A 19,193-nucleotide genomic window follows, 5' to 3' on the forward strand; every position below is an offset into this window, starting at 1 on the left:
AGTGATTAATTGTTAATTCTGGTGTTCATGATGAATTAATCAAAAAAGTGCCTTGTTTCATAGGTAGTATTAGTGAGCTGTTTTGTGGTTGTGACTGAGGCACTTGTTCTTACTTTGTAAATTATGTTGTCATACTCATAACACCTGCATGTGTATGTTTGTTGTTCCTGTGTAGGCCAGGGATCGTGTAAAAAATGGTCTGACTAAGCTGCTGGAAACCAATGACCTTGTCGACAAAATGAAAGTGGACCTGTCAGCTCTGGAGCCAATCCTAAAACAGAAATCCATCGATGTTGATGCTCTCATGGTGAAACTGGCTGTAGATCAGGAGAAGGCAGATGAGGTCTGTGTGTGCATGTATGTGTTTTGCTTTCAAAAATATTCTGTATTGCTTATGTGTGCATTATTCAAAAATATATTCTTGCCACAGGTGCGTAAAATAGTGAAAGAGGATGAGGCTTTGGCCATGGTCAAGGCTGAAGACACTCAGGCCATAGCTGATGATGCACAAAAGGACCTGGATGAAGCACTGCCGGCCCTGGAGGGTGCCAATCAGGCTCTTAATTCACTCGACAAGGCTGATATCTCAGAGATCAAGGTGTTCACCAAACCACCAGACCTTGTCATGACCGTCATGGAGTCTGTCTGCATCCTGCTCAGTTGCAAGTCAGTGTGCTTCCCTTTCTTTCTAAGAATAAAAGTCTTGTTTGTCAAGTAACCTTTGTCACCTCAGAATGAAATACATCAAATTAGGCAGGAGACATGTAGAGTGTATTTTTATATAAGAAGTCAGAACTGCATGGAGGGCAGACCAGGCACTGGTGAAATATAAGAGCTAGTCTCTATTGGTTGTGTGTTTCATTTGTTTTGCAGCACTGATTTCATTCAACACCGATGGCAAATGTTTAACTGCAACTTGTGTTTGTTCTGTCAAAACTAAATAAATTACTTCAGTACATATCCAAACCAATTTTAAATGTAATAAGAGAACACCAAACAGCAAGAATAACAAACAGGACCATTTATTCACTTAATGTTTTCTGTCAACACAAGATTCACCAGGCACTTTGATTTAATTCCATTTATCATGATAATGTTTTTCATTTTAGCCATCTCCATCAAAAACAATTGTTGATAGTTATTATGATAATAACTCATATAATTATCATCAGAATAATTGGGTTATCGTTATTTTGATTGTTTATATCATTTTGCATTCACTCATTTCCATGGTGCCATTTATTTTCAAAACGCACCTATTTTGTAGTCAGTATTCAGAGGGATTACCCTACTATCTCATAACTCTACAGTCATCCCTATGTCAACCTCATCAGACATTAATCTACTGGATTGCTTCTCTAAATCTAATCCTCCCCAATATCCTGTCTACTTTAACCTGTTACTACCCACTGTTCTGCCAAAGGCACTTTTATGGAATTTTCAGTGCTGCTATGAACATTTTATGTAATGGAGCATAGTGTGATGTATAAAAAACATTGCATCTGATTAAGAATCTGTGAAATATGCTGGAAAAACAAAGATAATCTGTTATGCCTCTGCTCAACCTTGCAAATTAAAGGAGCACAGTTTACCTTCAGATGCCTTCTAGAGTCACAGGTATGTCCCAACCAGGCAGTCATAATATTTTGGGTCTTTAGATTACAGTAAAACATATGAAACTTCCAATCACTATAGAGTATGTATTGGGAACCTGAACCCCTACATTATACCTGGATTGGCGTTAATAATCTCTTATGAATTTTACATGGTTGAATACATGGTTCATTCTTACACAGCAGATCCAGACTGGGTTTCAATGTAACATTCAGATTCAGATTCAGATTCAGAAAACTTTATTTGTCCCCGGGGGGCAATTTAAGGCACAAGTGAGCAGCTTAACGTGCAAGTACAGACGTTTTAAGGTGCAAAAAAAAAAATAAAAAAATACAGAAACAGAACAAGATACAAAATACAAAGTGTATACAAGTTACCATGCCATAAGTGTTATGACTATCCAAAATATCCATGGAGAATGTAAACAGACTGTATAAGTAAGGTGACTAAAGTGCAAATGTAAACAGTAAACAGTAATATTGTAACATGTGTAACATATTGTAAGTCAAATTAAAAATCTGATTTATTTTGTGACAGTATACATTCTGCTGCATATGCACACAATCCTTGGCATTTTTTTGAAGCCCTATTTTCCACCGCATCTCGCCAACATTTCTCTCTCCTTACAGACCAGACTGGGCAGGTGCCAAGCAATTACTGGGAGATGCCAATTTCCTCAGGCGTCTGACAGACTATGACAAGGACAATATCAAACCTCAGATCCTGCTGAAACTGCAGAAATACGTCAACAACCCCGATTTCATACCTGAGAAGGTCTGTTTATAATTTATGACAAAAAATAAACACTTCAGGAGCTGTGAAAATATACTTAAAATTTCTTATTGTTTTGCTAATGTTAGGTGGAGAAAGTATCCAAGGCCTGCAGATCGATGTGCATGTGGGTCAGAGCAATGAATCTTTACTCCAGAGTCCTCAAAGAAGTTGGCCCCAAGAGAGAAAAATTGGCCAAGGCACAGGTCAGTTGCACAAAGAGCAGTATTAACATACATTTATGAATATTGTTTTTTTAAACTAGTGCTTTACAATCGCTCTGTCACCCGTTTCTTTGTCAAGTTGCTTACAGTCAAAGCATTCATTCGTTATACATCAGTCTGTTCTAATCCTATGCAGAATTTGCCTGCATTTATTAGACTTAATGATGAGAATTTCTGTGCATCCTTTTCTCCCTCTATCCTGCAGGAGGAACTTGATGTGACCATGGCAACCCTGACGGAGAAGCAGCAAAAGCTTCAGGAGGTGGAGGACCAGATCAAGATCCTACAGGAGCAATTTGACAACAGTGAAAATGAGAAGCAAGACTTGGGTGAGGACTGTGTTGCCATTTTAAATTTTACGTGGCTCTTAAACTACTGTTCTACTGTATTTATCATGGTACCCTTGAGTTCTGCCATAAGTCCTTAGGTCCTAAATGTCTGACATGTCTTTCAGTGGAAAAGAAAATTAGCCAGTCTTTGCAGTGCTAATATTTTGTTTTTTTTCTTTTTCTTCCTCAAAGTTAACACAATGGCTCTGACACAGGCTCGGTTGACCAGAGCGGGGAAGCTAACTTCTGCTCTGGGTGATGAGCAAGTCCGCTGGGAAGAAAGTGTAGCCCTGTTTGAGCAAGAGATCATCAACGTTGTAGGGAATGTCTTCATTGCAGCTGCCTGTGTGGCCTACTATGGAGCGTTCACTTCTCACTATAGACAGCTGGTAGGTACCGTGGTACAATTTAAATCTTTTGGGCTTCAATGGCTTATAGTATATGCAGTATGTTGGTTTGTAATATGTCCTATCAGACAACTGGGCCAAATTTCCTCATTATTGTACTTGTACTTCTTTTGTGGCAGCAATGGCACTGAATCAAACTTGTTTGCATGCTATTAAAACCAGTGCCATATCCAACCTCAAATTGTCAAAACAAAAAGCAACAGAATGTATCAAGCATGTGTGTGCTTCTTCCGCAGCTAATTGAACAGTGGATAATACGGTGCAAGGAACTGAACATCCCCATCAGTTCCAGCTTCAGCCTGATCAACATTCTGGGTGATCCATTTGTCATTCGCCAGTGGAACACAGAAGGGTTGCCTCGTGACACGGTTTCTACCGAGAATGGGATCCTCGTCACGGAGGGCCGCCGCTGGCCTCTTATGATCGACCCACAGGATCAGGTGGACTAGAAATTGAGAGTGCTTTCACACCTGCAGCATGTAGTCGATTTGATTTGAACTGCAGTGTTTGACACTTTTGTTCAGTTCATTTGGGCAGCTATGAATACAGACATCCCACTTGGGTACAGGGCATAACAACCGTGATGAGGCCCTTGACCCATCAGCTCTCTTGATTTGTTCAGTTGTCTGAAGGCAGCAGGTCTTCTTTGCACAGGGTAAAGCAGTGCAATATCAAGGTGTTTATTCAAAGTGTGAATTTGGCATTCAGCTGGTAGTGTTTAACATACACTATGCACTTGTCTAGAACATTACTTGTAACTTGGGCAGTAGCACCAGGAAAGTTACTACTTTCCCAGGCACACCTTACCAAAAAGTGGAGTGAATGTTCTTATCTGATTTGTATTAATGCACTTTGGCCCAATCAGACTTTGTTCCTGTGTGATAAGAAACGTAAAATTTACAAACTCACCAACTCAACTATAGATGTAAAAACAAGCTATGATTAAGGCAGTCATGACTTTTGAATTTATCAGTTTAGTGCACATTTTGTCATGCAATACATAAAATGAATATTTTCCGTGCATTCCTTGTTTCTGAACACCTTTACTTACTCTACTTCATTTAAGAAAGAAAAGGCGACATGGTTGCAGTAACAACATAAATGAGAGAAAAATATCTCTCAAAATAGAACTTCCTGTCAGACATGGTCAGAGACAAAGTCACAGACTGGCCCCTGCCCCAGGATAAATGCAACATGCCCAGCTTCCCTAGATAGAAAGGACACTAACCAATTCACTCAGACCTAAAAATGTAGAGGATGAAGAGATTCTTACAGTTTCAGACTTAGACCTCCTTTGACTCTTTGGTCCTTGCCTTGACTCCTGTCAATTCCTATCTTCTCTCCCATTTTTGTGTTTTCCTCCTTCCTCCCTGTATTGTTGCTGTTCTATTCCGTACAGTTCTGTTTTATTTATACTGACAGAGAGATGCAGATAGGAGTCACACAGAAAGTCTTACAGTTTATTTGGGAAGGTTCCCATGTCTGTTGTATGTCCAACAGACTGGATAATACACTTTATTGAACATATGCATTATTGTTATTTTCCAGATAAAGAGGTCATCTTTTTAATCACATTAGATAAAGGTTATTTCGTTCACCTTCAGGCGAACCGATGGATCCGCTCCAAGGAAGCCAAGCATGGTCTAAAGGTGATCAAGCTGACAGACTCAACCTTCCTCCGTACCCTAGAGAATGCCATACGTATGGGTACGCCTGTACTGCTAGAGGAGGTAGGAACACACTACCATTACAACTATTTCCTCCGGGCAACATTAATTGAACATTGAGACTTTTATTGGACAGTCTTCTTATTCTGTGCCTGTGTGATTGTAGACTGACTTGTACCATGTGTTTATAGCTGAAGGAGACCCTAGATCCAGCATTGGAGCCGATCCTGCTAAAGCAGACATTTGTGGCTGGTGGACGAACATTAATCCGACTTGGAGATTCGGACATTGACTATGACAAAAACTTCAGGTTCTATATGACCACTAAGATGGCCAACCCACACTACCTGCCAGAGGTTAGCACTCTACACACCTCTTTTCAGTCTCCATAATCATGTAAAATATGGCTAAGAAATGAAGTGTTTGTTTCTCAGTATCAGCAACTACTAAAATAATTCACCTACAGCTGAATTTAGGTCCAAATGGCATCCACAACTATACATCAGTGTTGACAAATCAATTCACTATGGTATCCTGGATGCAAATAACACAACGCACCTTTGATTGAATGGTTTTTGAGAAGAAATCCCAAACACCTTCCATCTGTGGCAACCAGATATTTGTATGTGGGCCAAAAAGCACATTATTTGTGAAATAAAAACAATAACCATGGTAGTAACGTACCTGCAAGTATAGTGCCCGTGCTTGGCATAAAGAAATGGCATATAATATGATTGGTTTGCAGTGTACAATGTCCTTTTGGTCATAAACTGTCAAGTAAAGTCCTGATTCAGAGACATGTAGCAGTTAAAGTCTGGCAAATAATTAAATAAGTAAATGATTACTACTAATGGAAATGGGGTTCCAGCCTTGAATTTATTTTTATTTTTTTCATCTTGGTCAAAACAAAATTCTGTTGTTCAATTTCTGTTTGTGCCTTCCAGGTATGCATCAAGGTTACAATCATCAATTTCACTGTGACTAAGTCTGGCTTAGAGGACCAACTGCTCAGGTACTTACACACAGCAAAGAACTGATACTGAATCCTACCCAAATTGTATGAACATTTTATGATCTAAAATAATTCTATACATTGTAAATACTTTTATACAACTATTTGCATTTTCTCAAATTTCTTTCCCTTCCTCCGTCTTTACTACCATTTCTCTCTTTTAAGTGACGTGGTGCGACTTGAGAGTCCGCATCTTGAGCAACAGAGGAATGAGCTGATTGTCCGCATCAACGCTGACCGCAACCAGCTGAAAGATATTGAAGACCGCATCCTTAAACTTCTCTTCACCTCTGAGGGGAATATCCTTGACAATGAGGAGCTAGTTCAGACTCTCCAAGAGTCAAAGGTTGGGATCAGTGATTAGGCGTCTAACAGTAACATTACCTACACATATACAACTGTATAATCTTTGTTTCAGACCTTCCTCATGATCCCCTGGTGTTTTTGTTTTCCTCTTTCTCTCAACAAAATCTTGTTTGCTCTTTTCTTTTACCTTTTATTCTTTGCTCTGTATCCCCTTTACTTCAGGTAACATCAGAGGCCATAAAGCATCGTCTGGAGGAAGCAGAGGCCACTGAGCTGATGATCAACTCTGCTCGGGAGCGCTACCGACCCGTAGCCACCCGAGGCTCTGTTTTGTACTTTGTCATTGCCAGTCTCTCTGAGATCGATCCCATGTACCAGTTCTCCCTCAAATACTTTAAACAGGTAGGAGAAGAACAGACACACACAAAGTATAGCTAGATTTATTCAGGAATACAGTGTTATGTAATTATTTTTAATATTACTTTTTTTTTTCCACACTCAGCTCTTTAATTCTACAATTGAGACCTCAGAACAGAGCAGTGTGCTAGAAGAACGTCTCCAGATCCTGCTGGACCAGATCTTGCTCAACTCCTACATTAATGTGTCGCGTGGCCTCTTTGAGCAGCACAAGCTTATCTACAGCTTTATGTTGTGTATAGAGATCATGAGGCAGCGTGGGGAGATCTCTGATGAGGAGTGGCAGCACTTTCTAAGAGGGGCTTCGTCCTTGGAAAAGGTGAAATGGGAAAACAAGGCCAGAAGTTGAGGCTTGTTATGATGTCAGATAGTCTATCCAATGACGTTTGTATATGGATTTTTTTGATGATGTTTAGCCTGTTGAGCCCTTTTCTGGTATGCAGTTGTAGGTACAGAACAAAACGAGCGTACATTTAGATTTGGTAGCTTAGAACGCATCTGGAGGTGGTCTGGGCCACATTTGGGAATGCTAATATGTCTCTGGCCACACTGAAGGATAGCCTATTCAATTTACCATCATCTGTTTAGGCCTCTATGGAGTTTTGCTCATTCATCTATCATTCACATTCACCTCAATGTGGTCTGATCATTAGAAGAGAGTTTTTAATGTCTTCTATGCACACACAGTCTGATGCACAAGCTGTAAAGTCAGCCATCAGTGCAGATATGTTGTTTACCACTGGAAATGTTCTCCAGGTGTAAATACTGAAGGAGAAAATGTCTCTGGTTATTCTAAGAGTTCAATTCAAATCACATCACCGTATGTTGTAGCTCTCTTTTACTGTGAAATTTATTCTTTTCAAAATTACAGTGTTACTTCGTCCTGCATAAAGAGTAACCTACTTCTGAGCTTACACGTAGTCTGTGCGACAGCAGCGTTATTGTAGAAAAAGATAAATCTGCACACCTTAATTACATCAGTTCAGCTATTCTGAGCTTGAGTACACCAAATGTCAACCGTCAGTAAGGATATTTGACCACTGAAGCTAGAGCAAATTGTAAAGCATGAGGTTTAATTACCTGGAAGAATAGAGCGATAACAAAACAATATTCTTTTTGGCTCCCAGGTATTCTTGAAATTAGAATAATACTTGGAAATTTGTCACAATTTGTTGGCTGTATCCTTTCAAGTGCAGATAAACAATGTGCTGTTTAATTTCCCTCTTCAGAATCCCCACAGGTTGGCCAAGAGGCAATGTTTTCATTCTCTCCTCTCAAGTTGGGATTGAGTTGATGGGAAGAAAAAAAAGAAATTATGTCTTTCTTTCTCTCTTTTGGACAGCTTATTGCTGTGGAAGTACTGAGACTGATGGGAACACAGGCAATAAGAGAGAGACAAAATAACATCCACTATCCGAAACGCTTTCTATGGATAGGTTGACAAAATACACATTTCTGTGAAACAGAGATAAGAAATATCTGTTTTTCTGCTGTCCATCCAGCCTGCATGCAGCATGTTATAGACCTTGAGCAATTAATGACAAAGTTTCAGTAAGCCATTATGGACACATTCAGAGGTGCTAAATTAGGTTCAGCCGACCTCAGGATAGAGAGCTTGCTTACCTTACAATGCTTTTCTTTGAATTATCGCTCTTCCTCTGACTATTTTTTTTTTATTTTCTATACTGTATCTCTATAATTGTTATCTTCTTTCTATAACCCTGGTGGGACTAAGGCAACTGAGGCACTGAGACAATGAATAAAGCGAAAGGAAGCATACAGAAGAGCAATGAATAAAAGGACCTTTGAGATTTAGCTTTGGTTTTATTGACAAGTTAAGATTGATCTGGGACCACACTGCAAACCAGAGTGCCACCCATAGGGTACATGGAATGAATGAGAAACCACACGATATGCATATGGTTCTCATTCATATGACGTTAATTTATCACTGCCTGTCGTGATCCTCATGCTGACTCTGTCCTTCCTTTCTTTGCCTTCTCTCCTTTCTTTGCCTTCTCTCCTGTCTTTTGCCTTGTAGCTTTTGTACATTCTTCCTGCCTTAGATGGTTTGAATCCTCCACCCCTCACACTTTTATTCACACCTTTTAATTCTTGATTTACTAAATATCTGCTCAATGTCTGAAGGATCTTTTTTTCTCATTTGCCTTCTTTTACTGCTATAATGACTCTTTTTCTATTTCTAATTCCCCAGGTCTATACAGAACGGCCGGATGTGCCATGGCTAAGTGATTTTTACTGGCAGATATGTTGTGAGCTGGAGGACACACTGCCCTGCTTCAAGGACATCTGCAAGGAAATCACCAAAACCCATATCCATATCAAGCTAGGTAACCAACAGGAATCAGTTTATTTCGTGTGTTGTGTTTCTGCTATATGTATGTATGTATGAGCTATATATGAATGAGCTGCCTCTCCTTTAGGACGTTTTCAAGCATCTATTAATCCAGAGACTTGGGAAGGCTATGTGTCAGAATTGCCTCCTCTCGGGGAGTCCAAAGAGGAAAAACAGGAGATAAAAGGCTACTGGAATGAGAGGTTGGGGGCCTTCCAGAAGCTTGTTCTTATCAAGAGCTTCATGGAAGAGAAGGTGAGCCTGGATGACAGTAACACGCAGATATGTATTAATGTTCTGGAGATTTGAATAATTTGAATAATCCCAGTATTATGAAACTCAGCTATGATTTAGTGAAGTGGACTCAATTAAAATTATTCTGACCTGTAGCTCAAACTACAACCCCATCAAAAAGGGCTCAAAGTTTTGTGTCTGTTATTTACCACTTCTTCTTTGTCAAACTCAGACAACAGACAACACTACCTCTCCTGTTTGAGCTGTAATTTAATAATTTTCTTTTCTCTTTTCTTGTTCAGGTGGTTTTTGCAGCAACTGAGTTTGTGATTGTCAGCCTGGGGAAGCAGTTTGTGGAAAACCCTCCAGTTGACCTGGCAAATCTCTACAATGACATGTCCCCCTCCACCCCATTGGTCTTCATCCTCAGCACAGGATCTGATCCCATGGGTGCCTTCCAACGCTTTGCAAATGAAAAAGGGTGTCTTGACAGGTAAACACAAACCACATGAGGTGGCAGGTAGATTGAGTGAAACCTAGAATGGATTGCCAAGGGTGTTTACAGCAACATATTATTAAGATTATTTATTATATATATAGATTATTTATATTGATCAATGTTTTTAATAATCAGTACATACTGTAGGTGATAACAGTGGTAATCCCATTTCTCCCCTTTTCTCAGGGTTGAGTCCATTTCATTGGGTCAAGGCCAGGGACCGATAGCAGAGAAGTTGATCCATGCAGCGCTGAAGAGTGGCAACTGGGTCTTCCTGCAGAACTGCCATCTGGCCGTCTCCTGGATGTTAGCCATGGAGGAGCTCATTAAGACCTTTAGTGAACCTGGTACTACTAACATGAACAGAGAAACATCTGAAAGAACAGATGTGGTTTCTATTTAGTCAGTTTTTCAACCCAAAGCTTATTGGCATCCCTTCTGTTATCTTTCGTTTTGCATACGTAACCTGAATAATTTTTGGGGGGAGCTTGAAAATGGTTGACCTACACCGAACCCTGATGTGGTACAATTAATAGTACATAGAGTCAAAAAATGGAAATGAAGTTATAATTCCAATTATTTCAGCACCCTGTATTTTTATAAATGTGACGAATGTGGCTCTGTGGTCATGCAAGCATTTCTATGTCTGTTGTAAGGGTTAGAAATTAAGAAATGAAAACTCATGCAGTTTTTACTGACAAGCCACCGCAAAATCCAACAGATTTCTTAAGTAAATAGAATTATTTAATTTAAGTACTGCTCCAAATTATGACATCGCAGGCACTCTTCAAATTATGCATTTCAGTCTTTTTAGTGCTTGTGGTAGGTGACCACACAAGAAAAATACGTTTGGCTCTAGTTTAGTTCCGTGCTTGATAATTGTGCCCTACATACTCTGTATGTATGGCACACAGCAGCAGCAAGAAACGCTGAGAAACACAGAAAAGATATTAACCGCAATGTGCATACAAAATTTTGTCCTAGGTCTCCCAAGGACAAAAATGACTATATGGTGGTGTTTTGTGGTTGTTTTAATGGCATTCGTGTCAGTGAAAAACTACTTATTTTTTCACAAACTTTAATATGATTCTTATTTTCTTGTTTATAGCTGTGATTAATGTTTCTTTCCGTCTCTGTGCAGACACATCCATCCACGAGAACTTCCGCTTGTTTCTCAGTTCCATGCCAACCAAAGTATTTCCTGTCACAGTACTCCAGAACTCTGTCAAGGTACTCGTTTAAAAACATGATGTACTCTACAATTGACTTTCATTTGGTATATTTCATTAGAAGAATGTCTGCAGAATTAATGTTCCCCGAATGAAGACATGCTTTGCATTCACTTTCAAAGTGAAAAAGTTGAGCTACATTTTTTTTGCAGTAAAGAGTGCAGTCTGCCTTCACATGTGGCTCACATAGTTTTTCAACTGGACTATATTTCAATATTTCTGGAAGGCAGATTATCTTAATATTCATACTAGAAAATTAACACATAATAAATGTGTACGGCATGAATGCTGTGTGTTCTAGAGGCAGTAGTTTAAAGAAAGCACAGTAATTACAGGATTAGGTAATGGCATTGTGTTTGGGTCTGTTGTGATATGACAGAGTGATTAAGAAATGTAAAAAGGGTAAATGAATATGATTTGCATTGCTCTTCTTAGCTAGTTATGTCACATTTTGCATCTTTGGCTTCATTAGATGAACAAAAATGCAGAACTGACATTTTCTTTTAGAACGGAGGAGACCCAGCAGTGCTGCAGTAGTCAGTAATGCCAGGCTGTGTGATAATGAAATGAGCTTAGAAGGAAATTTTTTTATTTTTTTATCCTGGTTTATTTTAGGTTTGCATGTCTTAAATTTCATGGATTGGGCACTGAAAATTAATCTGACATGACCTAAAACTCCATTCATTCGTAGATATGAGAATTGTATATTAATATATCTTGCCCTGTATACTTAACTGCCAGTGAGCCTGTTCAGTGCCTTATCCCCAACTCTTAAACATTTGCTCTTTGCTTCTTAAATGTGATAAACTCACTTAATTTGTTGATACTATATGTCGACCACAAATCAACAAGCTGAAATTTGGAATCTGTAGATACACCACAGTGTCAGAGACAATGAAAACATTCTGGAAATATTTGGTAATAATATTTATTCAGAAGCAAGAATATTCTAATATTTGTACAGAAGCAGGGGTGCGTTCCAGTAAATGACGCTCTACGCTCTGTAGAGCTTAAAAATGAGCTTCAGTGAAAATGTCTGAACATAAAGATACTCTAAATACTCTAAATTAAGTTTTAAATAATATGATTTTTAAAAGGTAGAAAAACTGAAGCTGGTTTCACAGTCATCACTTGACTGTCCCTGTATCACGTGGTATTAAGGAGGTTATCCAAAGCAGGGTCAGCATTAGCTTAACCTTTGCATAAAGGATGTCTCAAATCATTGGAGTATGGACGTAGCAGGTTCACTTGGATATAATCCATCCCAACTGTCTGCATGTGCCTTGCAGTATACACAGATTTCACTGAGGAAACATCCACTTACACATCACTGAGGAATAGACTGACCCCGAAAAGCCCCCAGGATGTTTAGCAATCTGAGCAGATCTTCCTAATAGTAGCCACTGAGCTGAGCGCTGATTGTCTCTGTCTTATCATTGCCAGGTGACTAATGAGCCTCCCAAAGGCCTGCGAGCCAACATGCGACGAGCCTTCACAGAAATCACCAGCAATTTCTTTGAAGACCACGTTCTGGGATGCCAGTGGAGGAAGATTGTCTTTGGGATGTGCTTTTTCCATGCCATCATCCAGGTTATATCAAATCTCTCTGTTCCTCACGCACACCTGATGCCTACGTGTGTCTAGATTTATTTCTTTTCATTCTCGTGTATTCATTGTTGTCTTGTGCCTCTCGGTCTGTCTCTCTGTCTCCTCTCAGTTCTTACCTATCTGTGACTTGTCTTCATGTGTCACAGGAGCGGAAGAAGTTTGGTCCACTGGGCTGGAACATTCGCTACGAGTTCAACGACAGTGACAGAGAGTGTGCTCTTCTCAACCTCGACCTCTACTGCAAAGATGGCGCTATTCCTTGGGACGCTCTCATCTATATCACCGGTAGGGGAGCTTAGAAAACTCTGTTGTATTTGCTCGCAGACATGTCTAATGTAATGTTAATGTAAATTCAAGCTAATCTGTTTGGAGTTGTGCGTGGCAGGATAATTTTTAAATCTGAAAACAGCTTTAATAATTGTAATTAAGTGGACATGGAGATCTTTACCAGGCAGATCTGCAGGCCTTTGGGCAAATTTTAATTATTTATTGAATATGTAATCACAAATTGAAATCACTATGCTTTAAACAGGGCGGGAAACTGTCCCATTCTATCATGTTTTCAGGCATGTTTGTTGTCTTGCCAGCACGCTGCACAGACACGACACTGTTGTTTGGTCAACAGCACACACATTTTCAGCATCATGTAAAATGGGTAAAACAAAATGTTTGCTGATTTCACAAAGCAGGGCAGCTCTGTAACACAATTTCACTCTGTGCTGCAGCTGTGATCCTGTTTGTTTAGTTCTCACTCAGTGAACTTTCGCTGCTTTCTTCCTCCCCACTGTGTTTGTAGAAATAAAACGGAAAAAACAAAACAAAACAGATGTTCCCAAGCATAGCAAAGCTCATCAGCACAGTCTGCATTTTCATTTTCAAATTTAGACATCATATTGAAACTGAAAATGATTTCACATAATGGTTTTGTTAGACTTGAAGCTGGGTCTTGCTTTAAATGTTTCTTCTTTTTTATTATTGTGGTTTATGATACCTGAACCTGTTTTAACAAATAGTCTGGGCCCAGATATGGACACAAATTAACATTCAATTAGATTTAATTATGTCAGTTTAATATTGTTTGTTCTGGACTTCTATGACAGTTTTGCAACTCGCATCATATCATAGTTAATTTGTTTCCCTAATCTAGTTTTCAATTACACCTCCAAATAATTATGTGGTGCGTTCAGTTTCTGTGGAGCTCACCTCATCAAACTGATGGCTCTCATTGTTCTTATCACACTACTGTTATTAGTTTATTCTTTAATTCTCCTCGTGAGCCAGGGCTCACATTGTTTGGGGCAAAATGTTTTGGCTTAAACCAAGCATGATATTGCCTTTTCTTTTTAAACAGAGCAGTTCCTTTCTTCTAGTGCAAAGAAAGGTCTGTCAGCTTCATCATGCCTGCAGCTTACCAGAGGCTTTCAGCAGAGATTTGTCTGATTATTCAACCCCTTTCTTGCTGTCATAACTGTGTTACATAACTAACTTTGCAGAAAGCATTGGTTTTAAGTGATTGTCAAATACAATGTAAAATTATACATTCTATACCTTCCTATTTAGTAATATAGCCACGTTTTTCTCCTCATGGTTCTTACTACTGGTCTCTGTGCCAGTTTCTGTCTTGGGTCCGTGGATCCACATTATTCCAGCTTTTTTTATTATTAACAATTACAGTTAAAATGCTTGAATAATGTTAATACAAATCATAATGCTGCTATAAGTATCAGGATAAGTGTTAAGATTAATTGCTAACTTACCATGTCAGCTATAATGTAGAAGAAGGAGAGCAACTCTCAAGGACAGTGCTTCTACAAGTGCCAAGATCAAATTATTTACTCACAGTAAGAGACGTTTTTTAAAATAAATGTTTCTTAAGGCTGGCTTCCTCTGCACATTGGTCATTTGATCATATTTCATTAATATTATTTGTTGTCTGTGTCTTATCTGATTTTGACATTATTGTGCATCAGTGTTGTGACCTGATAGAGCTGTTTCTTGTTTTGTATAACTCTTGTGCCTGTCTCCAAAGGTGAAATCACATATGGAGGTAGAGTGACGGATGCCTGGGATCAACGCTGTCTAAGGACAGTCCTCAAAAGCTTCTTTTCTCCTGAAACTCTGCAAACTGGCTATGCTTACTCTTCCTCTGGTATAGTTCATTTTTCTTCTCTCTCATATATAGTACGCAGACACTGTATTTTTTCTTTGGATTAATGTTTGTCTCCCCTGTGTGTAAGGTATTTACTATGCCCCAGAGACAGATGAACTAGAGCAATATAAGAAGTACATTGAGAGTCTTCCAATCATAGATGATCCTGAGGTCTTTGGCATGCATGAGAATGCCAACCTGGCTTTCCAGGTGAGAAACAAAACTGAAACAATAACAGAAATATGTCAGAGAAAAGCTCTCTCTATATATATAATTGATGTCTTGCATCTTATTAAATGTAATTAATAAGACATTTGTTGTGAGCTATTGTTAAAGGTTATGGATTATTTTAAAAGCATTATTAGATTGTGAGAGTGCCACTGCAAAATACAATACATGAGTGTGTGTTTGTGTGCTTCTACAGCGCCAAGAAACCGTGACTCTGATAAACACCATACTGGATGTCAATCCTCGTTCCTCTGCTAGTCTCGGAGCTAAAAGTAACGATGAAATAGTCTGCGAGCTTGCTGAAAATATACTAGCCAAGCTACCCGGTACTCACACACACACACACACACACACACACACACACACACACACACACACACACACACACACACACACACACCACAAACACACCCACACACACACGCACCCACACCCACACCCACACACCCACACACCCCCACACACACACACACACCCACACACCCACACACACAGACACAGTTTCATCCCCACATACATTTTTGTCAATGTTGATATTGTGTACTATCAAAAAGTCTTTGTTCTCATGTCTCTCTTTCTGCCTTTGTATTGGTTTGTCTCCTTGCTTGTCAACTTGCGTGTCTGTCTGAACAGAGCGCCTGGACATGGATGAGGCAGTGGAAACACTGTTTGTCCGAGACAAAAACGGCCGCCTTAATTCCCTCACAACTGTTTTGGGACAGGAAGTAGACCGATTCAACAACCTGATGAGAGTTCTCAGGGTGAAACACATAGCAAACACAAACACACACGTTTGAACTGACCATTTCATGACCATCTCTGTTGTGTTGCTAGGAAATAGCTTGGGTTGTGGTTTACTTCCTTGATATAACATAATATAATATAATTGTATAATATTTGAAACAACCAGCATTTTTAGATATAACTTTGTTTTCTTTTTACTAAAATGTTGTGACGTGTGATTCCCTTGGTGTTTTCCCAGACGTCTCTTGTCACTCTGCAGAAGGCTATAGCAGGTCTGGTTGTGATGTCAGAGGAAATGGACCGAATCTACACAAGCTTCCTTAGCAACCAGGTTCCAACTCACTGGGCTAACTCAGCTTACCCTTCTCTCAAAACCCTGGCTTCCTGGGTCAGAGACTTGGCCCTCAGAATTTCCTTCATTCAGGTTTGAAAGGCGACACAGATATTTACCCACAAATACACGTATGCATGTTTAGTCCCTGTGACTTGTGTGATCTTAGTATCCCTGAAGTGTAATACTAGTTTGTGAATTATCTCAAAGCAAACAGAAAGATCTCAATGTAAATTAATCAAAGATGAGTGAAATCCAAATAGGGTTATTTCCTTTTTCTGGCTTCATACATGCATTCTGTATCACCGAATGCATGTATGTCTGTATGTTTGATTTGTGTGTTATCTCATCAAGTAATAACACATGCTTAGTCTGAATTCCCTGAGGCACAGACCATCACTCCCCCCGCTCTCCTCTCCTCCTCTCCTCCTCTCCTCCACTCTCTCTGCCTATACACCCTCTTTCAGCATTTTCGGTTCATCTCATCTAACTTAAGCTGTTCTTCCGTAAGACTGATCTGAACATGTGTATTGCACAATCCCTTAAATTCTCCCCAATACACACACACACACACAGAAGAGACAAACAGCAGAGAGTTGCATTAGGTCATAAAGTGATGGGTAGCCTCTGACTTAGACTGCACACATTTACTGCCCCGGAAGAGAGAGTCCACCTCCCGATGCCGGTACAAATTGAGTCACTGAGTCACTTTCAGATCCCAAGATGGCCATAATGCACCGTAGCATACTGAGGACAACATAGTTAGTTATTTAAAGATATACAGATTTTAATTACATCTCTCACTCTCTTGCAAGACTTGGATCACACGTGGCCAGCCCAAATCTTTTTGGATCTCAGGATTGTTCTTCCCTCAAGGTTTTCTTACTGGTGAGCCCCAAAATATCCTTTATGTGTATGAATGAACTCCAACATTTCAGCAAATTTTAAGGCCCATTGGAGACATATCCTAGATTTACTGTGATAACTTTCACCAATCTTTGAGGTATACACTTAAAAAAGTAGGATTAGACTTTCGTAAGTCAATGATATTGTGTTTTTCTTTTTGTTTACAAATCCACAATGAGAATAAAGCATAGAGAAAACTGATTATTGTTTAACATAATATGATTTGATTACTCTTGATAGCATCTACTTGTCCTAAAACTAATTAAAAACACATGTCTGAGCTGCACTGTTGCACAAAGTGGTGTGTTCCATCCTAACTACTGTACAGCTGTTAATTATTTTACTGTGCACCAGGGCAGCTTACACAATCTACCACAAACCACCTACCCCTGTTGAAGTAATAGCCCACCATTTAAATAACGTCATAACACACTGAAATCTGGTTTTAATGCTCTCCTTTGTCTGCTGGACTACAGGGGTGCTGCAGAATCATGCACGGCTTTACAGTTTGCCCATTGATGAGCTCAACTTCCGCTTTAACATGGTCCCAGCGTACAGAGACGAGGCATCAGTCTGTGAAGCTCTACTCACTCTGCCCATCAATGAAAAACTGGACATGGATGATGAGGTACCGAAAAGGAGAGGTGTTTAACAAAATAGTACTTTAAGCGTTGCAGAATTCATGTCATCCAAATTAGTCTTTTCCAGTTGTGCACTAAACATCCAAGAATAACTCTTGACTAATGGTTCTCTACAAATTATTGTGTTACATTGTAACAGGATTCCAATGAGTTGTCTAGAGCCAGAGCAAACCTACCAACATATTTGAGGTTTGAATTTCAAACTGATTACTTGAGTATGGTTCTTTGACTCATCGCTCCTCCTTCTCCTTTGTGGAAACAGTTACCAGAGCCTGAGGATGGCGTGCTCGTGCATGGCATGTTTATGGACTCAAGTCGCTGGGACGATGTCAACATGGTGATTGATGATGCGTTGCCTCGGGTGATGAACTCAGTGCTGCCAGTTGTGCACTTTGAGCCACAGCAGAATTATGTTCCTGAGCCAGAACTCTATCATGCTCCACTGTACAAGACCTCAGCCAGAGCCGGGACTTTGTCCACCACAGGTAAATACTGGACTCATACAGGGATCCTCACTACCGTACTGGTTTGGAAAACATTTCAAAGCATTGCATATTTTTTACTAAATTAGGAGATATTTTTGCGCAGTAATTGTTGGGAGTCTTGGGGTGTTACTAAACAATATAAAGGAAGGTTGCTTAAGATTTTTTTAATTGTTTTTGTATTTCTCTCTGTTTCCAGGTCACTCAACTAATTTTGTTGTGACAGTAATGCTTCCGTCCAAGCGACCCAGCGACTACTGGATATCTAAAGCTTCTGCACTCTTGTGCCAGCTGGATGATTAGTTTTTTTTGAGGACAAAACAGAATTTTAAATGTGACTGAAAAGTACAACTCTAAGCACAACCTTGAGTTACCGTTGTATTTTTTGTGGAATAATTGGAGAAAGATTTTCACAGACACAGCTTGTGCTGAAAGTGTGCTGACATCACATACAGTATATTAAACATTTCTGAGGTAGCCCTAACTGTTTTGTCTCCTTCCTCTGCGCGTGCCATTATATTCAAGTATATTGATGAATATGCAGCAACAAAGTCTTATCCTCCTGACACTTGACGAGAGTGGTGCAGTACATCCAGGTCTGTGAAGTTGAGACATCCTATATACTCTGTGTAAACACCATATACTACATTCCCATAGTGAAAGCTCCATTCATGCTGTGCGGTAAGTCATAAGATGAATGTGCTTCCTGAAATTTACAGTACACATGTAGCCTCGGGGAGAGAGAAGACAAACGAATGGACGGCAAAGGAGATAAAGTAGATGATCAGTGATGGGTGGACAACCACATAGATGTTAATGTTTCACAGATGGAGAAAAAAAAAAAAGAAAACATCAGATAGCTAAGAGGAACGTGTAGAGACAGGAGAAGGAGTGATGATCATCAAATGATGAAATGTTTCCGCCACAGCCCCCACACACATCAGCAGCCTATTTGTGTCACTTAGGGCATGCGGCCCAAAGACATAAAATATGGCTCTACAAACACATTAAGTACACCCACTGCAGTACTGGGGCAGGG

At 39.6% G+C, this 19,193-nt stretch overlaps 1 protein-coding gene across 1 annotated transcript in view; it reads left to right on the forward strand.

Annotated features, from left to right (window-relative positions):
* dnah6 (dynein, axonemal, heavy chain 6) overlaps nt 1-19,193 on the forward strand; it is a 47,339-nt gene extending 28,146 nt beyond the window's left edge. Inside the window, exons 53-81 of the mRNA XM_084558575.1 lie at nt 176-343; nt 431-666; nt 2,244-2,388; nt 2,475-2,591; nt 2,815-2,938; nt 3,131-3,327; nt 3,582-3,785; nt 4,950-5,075; nt 5,204-5,368; nt 5,957-6,024; nt 6,190-6,370; nt 6,553-6,732; nt 6,833-7,066; nt 8,963-9,098; nt 9,192-9,358; nt 9,640-9,830; nt 10,023-10,183; nt 10,978-11,066; nt 12,509-12,655; nt 12,820-12,958; nt 14,703-14,822; nt 14,911-15,032; nt 15,247-15,376; nt 15,684-15,811; nt 16,033-16,218; nt 16,941-17,013; nt 17,508-17,659; nt 17,935-18,157; nt 18,354-19,193. Coding sequence (XP_084414701.1) covers nt 176-343; nt 431-666; nt 2,244-2,388; nt 2,475-2,591; nt 2,815-2,938; nt 3,131-3,327; nt 3,582-3,785; nt 4,950-5,075; nt 5,204-5,368; nt 5,957-6,024; nt 6,190-6,370; nt 6,553-6,732; nt 6,833-7,066; nt 8,963-9,098; nt 9,192-9,358; nt 9,640-9,830; nt 10,023-10,183; nt 10,978-11,066; nt 12,509-12,655; nt 12,820-12,958; nt 14,703-14,822; nt 14,911-15,032; nt 15,247-15,376; nt 15,684-15,811; nt 16,033-16,218; nt 16,941-17,013; nt 17,508-17,659; nt 17,935-18,157; nt 18,354-18,457 — 4,413 coding nt within the window. The 3' untranslated portion in view covers nt 18,458-19,193. The remainder of the gene's footprint in view (nt 1-175; nt 344-430; nt 667-2,243; nt 2,389-2,474; nt 2,592-2,814; nt 2,939-3,130; nt 3,328-3,581; nt 3,786-4,949; nt 5,076-5,203; nt 5,369-5,956; nt 6,025-6,189; nt 6,371-6,552; nt 6,733-6,832; nt 7,067-8,962; nt 9,099-9,191; nt 9,359-9,639; nt 9,831-10,022; nt 10,184-10,977; nt 11,067-12,508; nt 12,656-12,819; nt 12,959-14,702; nt 14,823-14,910; nt 15,033-15,246; nt 15,377-15,683; nt 15,812-16,032; nt 16,219-16,940; nt 17,014-17,507; nt 17,660-17,934; nt 18,158-18,353) is intronic.

This window comes from Chelon labrosus, assembly GCF_963514085.1.
Source record: "Chelon labrosus genome assembly, chromosome: 2".
NCBI classification, from domain to species: domain Eukaryota; kingdom Metazoa; phylum Chordata; class Actinopteri; order Mugiliformes; family Mugilidae; genus Chelon; species Chelon labrosus.